At 39.7% G+C, this 9,246-nt stretch overlaps 1 protein-coding gene across 1 annotated transcript; it reads right to left on the bottom strand.

Moving 5' to 3' along the window:
* Positions 1-2,532: 2,532 nt before the first annotated feature.
* On the bottom strand, positions 2,533-8,125 carry SMIM28 (small integral membrane protein 28). Its single transcript, XM_031011939.2, has 2 exons — positions 7,847-8,125; positions 2,533-3,512 (listed from the first exon to the last, which is right to left on the bottom strand). The coding sequence occupies exons 1-2, from the start codon at positions 7,955-7,957 to the stop codon at positions 3,165-3,167; spliced, it is 459 nt and encodes a 152-aa protein (XP_030867799.1). The 5' UTR covers positions 7,958-8,125; the 3' UTR covers positions 2,533-3,164.
* Positions 8,126-9,246: the final 1,121 nt, after the last annotated feature.

Below are 9,246 nucleotides of genomic sequence, written 5' to 3'. Positions count from 1 at the left end.
AGGATGGCTTGAGCCGGGGAGGTTGAAGCTGCACTGAGCCAAGTTTGTGCCACTGTACTCCAGCCTGGCAGACAGAGCAAGGCCCTGTCTCAAAAAACAAAAACAAAAAAACAGTAGGAAAGGTATTCTATCATTAAAATGTAGACAGTTGCAGGGTCAGTTCAGCTGCTCTACAACATCATCACAGACAGATGCGCATCCAGCAGAGAGCAAGGGAATTTCTTTCCATGTGTTTATTTTTAAATAGTGAGGCAAACTTTTCTAGAATGAGCCCCTTCTCCCTTGTAGGTATCCCCTTAGGTCCCAAAGACCAAATCAGTCCCTGGTGAGTGAATTAAAAATCGCCTAATTAAATGTCATGATGCACCCCCAGGGTTTTAGAAGGGCCCAGCCTGCCTTAAGCAGGTAGTCTCAGGATCCCAGAACCAAATTAGGGTTCTGTGAGCAAGGAGGAAGGAAGAATGGCAATTGGGAAACAATCAACTGGGTCTCTCACCGAACTAGATTCTTGGGATTAAGAAAAAATTGCGGGCCAGGCATGGTGGCTCATGCCTGTAATCCCAGCACTTTGGGAGGCTGAGGTGGGTGGTCAGGTCAGGAGTTTGAGACCAGCCTGGTCAAAATGGTGAAACCCCGTCTCTACTAAAAATACAAAAATTAGCTAGGCGTGATGGCACGTGCCTGTAATTCCAGCTACCTGGGAGGCTGAGGCAGGAGAATTAGTTGAACCTGGGAGGCAGAGGTTGCTGTAAGCCCAGCTCACGCCACTGCACTCCAGCCTGGGTGACAGAGCGAGACTCTGTAACAAAAAAAAAAAAAAAAATTCTGAAGAAGGCTGTGTGCTGAGCTTCTTGAATTTCCATTTGTTTATTTCCTTTAAAGAACACTAGAGAATTGGTCAGTACCATTTCCCTAAAAGAAAACCTATTGATTTTCACCTAAATAGATTATATTTTGCTTTAGTCTTCAAAACCACAACTATTATTTCTATGAGGTTACATTTTTAAAAGTATTCTATTTTTGCCTACTTTGTTGTTTTAAACTTTACCACATTGCATATCTAGCATAAAAATGTTCATGCTAAAATGACTTTTTTTTGAGACAGGGTCTAGTTCTGTCACCCACACTGGAGTGCAATGACACGATCACGGCCCACTGCAACTTCAACATCCTGGGCCCAAGCAATCCTCCCACCTCAGCCTCTCAACTAGGTGAGACCACAGGTATGCACCACCACACCTGGCGAATTTTTTTTTTTTTTTTGGAGAAATGGTGTCTCACTGTGTTGTCCAGGCAGAAGATCCTCCCACCTCAGCCTCCCCAAATGCCAGAATTACAGGCGTGAGCCACCATGCCTGGCCCCAAAATGATTTTTTTAAGCCACCATTTTTTGTTCATTTTGAACCATCAAACAATGTCTAGTTTTGAATTTTGCATTGTGAAAATAATAAAAATTGTTTTCAAAAATATTCTAGCATTGAATAAGAGTTTAAGACTATACATGTCACTTCCTGCTTTCCCTTGTCACCTCCATGGGTATTTTGATGTACCTCCCAAGTGGTATTACCCACCTATGTCTCCTTATTTGAAAAATCACTGAGGAGGCCAGGCGTGGTGGCTCGCACCTGTAATTCTAGCACTTTGGGAGGCTGAGACGGGAGGACTGCTTGAGCCTAAGAGTTTAAGACTAGCCTGGGCAAGAAGGCAAGATCCTGTCTCTATAAAAAAAAAATAAAAATTAGCTGGGCATGGTGGTGCACACCTATGGTCCCAGCCTCTCAGGGGGCTGAAGTGGGAGGATCACTTGAGCCCAGGAGGTCAAGGCAGCAGTTAGCCATATTTGTGCCACTGCACTTCAGCCTGGGTGACAGAGCAAGACCCTGTCTCAAGAAAGAAAAAGAAAAATCACAGAGGGAGACCTTGTATCAATATCAATTCCACTCTCAACTGTGCTAATCCTTCTGAGAGCCCTGATCCTCCAGGAGCCTGGGCTGAAATTTGACCTTTGCAATTTTCTGGGGAGAACATCTGGCACAGTGGAAGATGCTTCTGCCCGGGACAGAGAGGCCAGGCTTCTGTTCTTGGCTCTGCCTCTTACAAGGTATGTTACGTTGGGCAAGTCACTTAACCTCTCTAAGCTCTAGCTTTGATGTCTATAAAGCAAGAATTTGAACTATGTGGCTATAAGGTCCCTATTGGAACCAATGGTTTTTTCTTTACCATGTAATCCAAAATATTGACCTTTCCTTTCCAATGTTAACCTGATTTCTACTGTCATTGTTGCTTGGTGAAGCCTACAAATTCAGTCACAGTGCTATACATGACTTATTACATGGTAGTGTTATATAATAAAAGTGATGTCTAATAAGATAATGTGTTATAGCAGAAGCTCTCTCTTTTGCCACAGCACGGTCAGATGACCCATAATATCCTAGTGTGAGACAATCCCATGTCACTAAGCCACATCCCTCCCCCATTCAAGGAAGCAAATCAGAAGACAAATAAGCAAGGTGACACTACAAAGAAGATAACTTTGGACAGCTTTATTATTATTTTTTAACTGTTTGCGAATATCTACACTTTCATTGCTAATATTATAATATATTTCACCATTATTTACAACACAACTATCCCCTGCAGTTCTAGAGATGTCTTTTACTCCTTCTAGAACTCTCTATATCTTGGAGCATTCATACAGAAGTGAAACAAACCATGAAACCCTGAAAAACTGGTGTGGGAAGAAAAGTTCTATTTGGTGGCAAAAGTAGTTACCTTTGGCTGGTCCAGAGTTTTTTTTCTTGCCCTTCAGAGCCTGTTCCTGTGCTCATTAGTAATTAACTGGTTTTTTTTTTCAACTCACATAGAACTTTCCTTTTTTTCTCAGGCGTGTTATACATTTTAGGAGAGTGCAGTCATCTTTGGAAGAACCTGGGAAACTTTCCCCTAAGGAATGTGAAGATAGGTTAACCAGATTGGCATTTGCCAAGCTTTGCCCTCAGCCTGAAGTGCCCCATTGTCAGAGGTTGGCCAATGAATAGCAGCTTCTTGGGTCTAGGGGCCCTTCTCCCTCTTCTCATGGGTGCTGTATTAAAGGTGGAGAGCTGTGTTTTGTATGATTCCCAAGAGCAGTTTATTTTTGCTCTTCCAGTCCAGGTGAGCCCTTTTCATACTGAAGGACTGCATCCCTGGGCCTCCTCCCCAGGAGGATTTCTGGTGGCCTCTTCGTAGGAGGGCAGTAAACACTGGGAGGGGAGAGTGGCCTCCGGGGGCAGTGGGGAGTACGGGAAGTCCTCACTGCTCCAGGCCAGGCCGGGCAGGAGGTCTGTCACCTCTCCTGCAGGTGGGTGCTCTGGTAGGTCAATGCTGAACACCTGCCCCTGGGGTGGCGGGGACTTGCAGCGGCGGTACAGGAACAACAGCAGAAATGCCAGGAAGAGCAGGATGGTGGCCGGCAGAAGGATGCACAGGAAGGGCTCCACATCCTCCTGGGTGGAGCTCACCCCCTGGGTGCCCTGGAGTTAGGGAAGGAAGCCTAGTTAGGAGATGTGGAAAGAAGGCCTCACATTTCTTTTTTTTTCTTTCTTTCTTTCTTTCTTTCTTTTTTTTTTTTTTTTTTTTGAGACACAGTCTTGCTCTGTCACCCAGGCTGGAGTGCAATGGTGCAATCTTGGCTCACTGCAACCTCTGTCCCCAGGGTTCAAGCAATTCTCCTGCCTCAGCCTCCCGAGTAGCTGGCATTACAGGCATGTGCCACCACGCCCGGCTAATTTTTGTATTTTCAGTAGAGACAGGGTTTCATCATGTTGGCCAGACTGGTCTCAAACTCCTGACCTCAAGTGATCCGCCTCCCTTGGCCTCCCAAACTGCTGGGATTACAGGCGTGAGCCACAGCACCCGGCCAAGGCCTCGCATTTCTAAGGCCCTGAAGTTCACTCTCATCTTTCATTCTTTTTTCCATTATTACTTATTCTAAAAATCACTATCATTTACTTATGCCAGTGAGCTTCAGCCTATATGAAATAATATTAATTTACACAATAAAGTGTGAATTCAGAATGTCAAAAGGTATATGTTGATGAGATCTTACAAAATTTCCACAAAGTAAAAATATCGAAATAAATTTTAGTTAGTAGGTCCGCTGTTCATTTTCTTGAAAGAAAATTCTTACTATTTATGTACTTATTTTATTTAGAATGAGACCAATTATGATTTATTGCCACTAACGGATCATGTGGGACTCACTTAAATTCTTTAATTCTGGAACAAAATCTCATTATGTGTTCATAGCACATGTAAATATTACATGCATGTCAAATGTAAATAACTGAATTTGGATTTGATGGTACTTATGATGAATGAGATTTTTAAAATTCTTTAAATTTGTTTTTGTAAAACTTGTGGGATAAATATGAAAACATTTTACCTTTTTACAGACAAAGAATTACAGATAAATTCTTGGGCAACCTAAAAGGTATCGATTTTATAATATTAGCTCACAGAAATTATAATGGCTCCTGATGGCATAAATAATACAATAGGCATGAAATGATGCTTAAACAGCAAAGTAGAAAAGCAACGTTAAAAAAAAAATACTGTTCCTAATTGCACAGAGACTGACTTTAATAAGGCTACTAAGAAATAACAAAGTATTAAAAAGTTTCTCTCTTTTATAAAGCATATAGTAACAAGTGTAAATGTTAGTATCTACTATGGAGGAAAATAAAATATTTTAAAGCCTTGTAATTATGTTTAAAATAAGCAAACAGAATATTAAGCTTCTTGCTTATTTAAAAGAAAACCTAGGCCAGGCTCAGTGGCTCATGCCTGTAATCCCAGGACTTCGGGAGGCTGAGGTGGGAGGATCACTTGAGGTCAGGAGTTTGAAACCAGCCTGGCCAACATGGTAAAACCCCGTCTCTACTAAAAGTACAAAAAAAATTAGCAGGGCGCGGTGGTGGGCACCTGTAATCCTGGCTACTGGGGAGGCTGAGGCAAGAGAATCATTTGAACCCAGGAGGCAGAGCTTGCAGTGAGCCGAGATTGTGCCACTTCACTCCAGCCTGGACGACAAAGTGAGACTCCATCTCAAAAAAACAACAACAACAACAACAAAAACCCTCATAAACTATGAGAGATGAGGTTCACTCCTTGATTTTGGTGGAAAGGACACATGTTTTGCGGGTCATGACCTCTTAGGAGACTGGTTTATCTAGCCCGCATTTTATTTATTTATTTGTTTGTTTGTTTGTTTATTTATTTATTTAGAGACAGAGTCTCGCTCTGTCGCCCAGACTGGAGTGCAGTGGTGCGATCTCGGCTCACTGCACGTTCTGCTTCCCGGGTTCACGCCATTCTCCTGCCTCAGCCTCCCAAGTAGCTGGGACTACAGGCACCCGCCACCACGCCCGGCTAATTTTTTGTATTTTTAGTACAGACGGGGTTTCACCGTGTTAGCCAGGATGGTCTCGATCTCCTGACGTCATGATCCACCCACCTCGGCCTCCCAAAGTGCTGGGATTACAGGCATGAGCCACTGCGCCCGGCCCTAGTCAGCATTTTATAATGCTAGATGTTTGTATAATCTTTTGTTATTCCCTAAAGACTTTATAACTATGTGTGTGGTTTTAACTTGAAATTAGATGGTTTATTTAATATTTATATTTCCAGATATTTTGTCCTTGGTAAGATATGAATTAAGGTATTTTAGCTTAAAGAACATAAAAATAGTGTTCTTGAGAAGCAGAGCATCATCTTTGGGGGTTGACAGCTCTGTGTTTGAATTCCTATAATGTTCTAACACCTGTGTGACTATGGACTGTTCACTTGCCTTCTCTGGGCCTAGGCTTTCTCTTCTATAAAATGGAATTAATGACATCCGTTTTCAAGGGTTAGCATGAGAAGTAAATGAATTAAAGTGCATAAAGCACTTGGTGATAGTACTTATATATTTATATCTCAGTGACTCGAGCAGTCAAGTTTACTCAACCTAAAATACTAAAGATAATCAGAGAAATCTAGAAATTTACTGGTGAGGCTAGAAAATAAAATCTGGCATAACTAAATTTATATTTTAATAAATACATATTTTCAGAAAAAGTCTCTTACGTTTTATGTATGCGATTGTTAAATTTCTAAACTATAAATTCCTTCTGTTTTCTTACATAAAATCTAATTCGATATCAGAATTATTAACTTAAAATCTGTTGTGACATAATAAGGACTTTGATTACAAAAGCTGTAAGAGTAGATGAAGTCATAAATTTGCTATAATTATTAAGAAATCAAGTTGGGGTAAGAACATTTTAACTATAATTTGCTTTTTCTTTCTAGATGAATCACCAAAAAATGTTTTAACATTTTTAATGATTAAATAATAGCTTAATAGCTTATACTAGCTTAATAATTCAATAATAGCTTTGGCTATTTTCTCTTTTAATACTTAAACCCTGATAAGCATGGACCATTTCTCATGATCTATTTTTATTTCATTCTCTATCAATAATATGGATGATAACAGTTTCTGATCAGTTGTGGCCATAAATTTTAAATTCTCTATTATATCATAGAAAGTATGCATAGAATATACAGATACTTAATGTTCTATTTAAAAAGTTCTATGTAATAGACCCTTTGTTTATAATTATGCTACTTAAGGTATTCTCAATACTAGTTGCAAAAATTTGGGAAAGGAGAAATACCACAGTCCCTGCTGTAATCAGTTATTCCATTGGCTGAGTTAAATTTGTCCACATAGCAAGTGGTGTTAGAAGACTTTTATACAGCAAACTAGTACAATTTCTTGAGACAAAGGACTTTTCCAGTTAAGAGAGGCCCAGTGCTATCAGACAAATTCATTACAGTATCCTTAATTTGCTTATTTAATTATTTATGTTATATTACTTAGAATTGTTGGATTTTTTTTTAATGTGGAAAGGATGTCTTTTTTAGCCAAATATCCTAATTTGCTTACCCGCCTCAAAGTTATTTTTTAACTTTTAATGTTTTTCTGATGTTTATATTGGCTAAAGGCATTTGTTGTTCAGGGGATGTTTTAAAGAAATGTCCAATTAAAGGTGTAACTGCTAAAGGATATCTCAATATCCACATCAATATATATTTATGTATTTTTTTTCTGTAAAATGTGGTTTTGGAGAACTTAAATACTAATCTCACCAGTTGGTTTTCCAGAAAGCAAGAAAATAGTTTGATTTCCTTCTTTCTTGTGTTGTCGGCGGTGTCATTCATTTCTCCTCTGATTATAAAATTAATTCTTAGGTTTAGGTTTGTACAAATATTTGTCCTTAGTGCTGCTTCCTACGGAGACTGCACTGGTGATTTGCCAGACAAAGCAAAAGCAGCTGCCGCATTTCTTAGTGAGAGACAAAATCTCTTTAACCCCCTGCTGTCTTACCTGAAGTAAGATGCATGGTTTCTGCTAACACTTAAAAACAGTGGTTAATACACAGCCAGGACCAAAGAGAGGCTCTTATTTTTGTATATGTAGACATTGCTTACTGAGCAAAGAGCAAAGTTATAACACTGAGGCATTTCTGTTGTAACACCTCTGTTGACTGCTGCTTTCAGGTGTTCTTCAACATATTTCAGATATCAAGTGTTCTTAGGATATAGTTGTGCCAAGTTTTACTTGAATGTATCCTTGTCCAAAAAATGCAACTTTCAATTTATTCCCTTTAGACCATGCCAATCAGTGAATTCCTATTTTTGTTATAGCTGTAAGACAAAATGCTGCCACTACATTTTATGATCCTAAAACCGTAGATATTATGGATTTTAAAACTGATGAAGATGCTTTGGGAAAGAAAAGACTTAAGTCATAAGTACAGACCTGCAGCTGGGTCTCCAGGAGAGGCAGGCTGGGCTCGCTGGTTAACCACTCATATGTCCCCCGGCCAGCATGTCCAAACTTCTTCCAGCTGCTGCCCAGCAGTCCCCGCATGTTTTCATCCAGCTGATGCCCTGGCCACCCTTCCACCTTGCTGCCCAGATTTCAACAATCCTGCTTGCTCTTGGCCTGGATCCAGTTTGGATGTGCTTGGCTGATGGCTGTTGGTAAACTCGTCCTCTGATGGATGGCAACAGGGGAAAGAAACCAACCAGAGAGACCTCTCAGGACTGACTGTTTAGATTCGGTGCCTCTGGATTTGTGTCTGTGGCCTTTATCACTATAGGGGTTGGCATCAGATATCAGATATGGAATAGATTTCAGACAAGAGAGTTTTCTGCACCAGCATTACTACAGTGCAAAGAATGGCCTCAGTGAATAAAGAGCTGTTTATATTTAGGACGTAAATAAGACCCTTTCCCTTTGCTTACCACACCTCTCTCTAGAGACCTATCTGACCAAGGAAAACTACTCAAGCTGAATTTCCCACTAATTATTTCTGGATTCTGTTTTACAGAGAGAAGGGGTATTTGGTAGAAAAGCAAAGACTCATTATTAATATTTTACTGAATTATTCAGATGAAAGATGCCTAGTGATAAGGTTGTACAGAAGACAGACCATAGCTTAGATTGTTTGGGTGGAATGTTTGCCAATTTCAATTTTTTAAAAAATCGAATTACCAGTACCTAAATAGTCTTCCTTCTGATTATCTTGTGAACTTCATAATGTTATTGATATCAAGCTTAAAACAAGGAGTTTTCAATTTGAATGTTCACTGAGTTGATTTTGGGATACTTGATTCTACATATTATTTAAGATATGGTGGTTGAATTCTCTTTTAGTGGAATAAACTTCAGCTTCAAAGATTGCACAATTGTTATAGAGAATAGTCTGAGCAATTTAAAAAGAAAAAAAAACAAAGATCTATGCAAAATGTTATAACTCAATGTTACAATCACCCATATCCTTATCTAAGCATCATTTCTGTACAAGTGATTATCATGCTGAAATAATATTTCTTAACCAGGATTCTTTTTTTAATCTTGATTGAGATTCTTAATGACTGGCCTGTGGTGGTTCATGCATAGGTTTCAGGAGGTTGTAGACTCTCCAAACTTTGTAGATATGTGCAATTTTCTTGGGAGAAGCCATAGTTTTCATTACTTTCTCAGATGAGATCCAGCACGTTCAGGGTGGTATGGCCATAGACTTCTTACCTTTTCAAAGACAGCTGCCCTCCCAAACAGAATTTAGTACTTTGTCAACTTTTTTATGGTGAAAGTTTTCATTAAGTGTCCCAGTACCTCAGTCAGTATCCTCGTGTGGAACTCTTTTCATTTCA

Source organism: Gorilla gorilla, chromosome 5, assembly GCF_029281585.2.
Source record: "Gorilla gorilla gorilla isolate KB3781 chromosome 5, NHGRI_mGorGor1-v2.1_pri, whole genome shotgun sequence".
NCBI lineage: Eukaryota > Metazoa > Chordata > Mammalia > Primates > Hominidae > Gorilla > Gorilla gorilla.
Note: the sequence above shows the minus strand (reverse complement) of the source record. Positions and strands in the feature narration are given on the sequence as shown.

Bases quoted from the DNA above. Each gene is read 5' to 3' on its own strand.
- SMIM28 (XM_031011939.2), bottom strand. From the start codon at position 7,957: ATGCGGGGACTGCTGGGCAGCAGCTGGAAGAAGTTTGGACATGCTGGC. The intron at 3,513-7,846 runs GTCTGTACTTAT...CCCTAACTCCAG, and splicing joins TCCTGGAGACCCAGCTGCAG to GGCACCCAGGGGGTGAGCTC.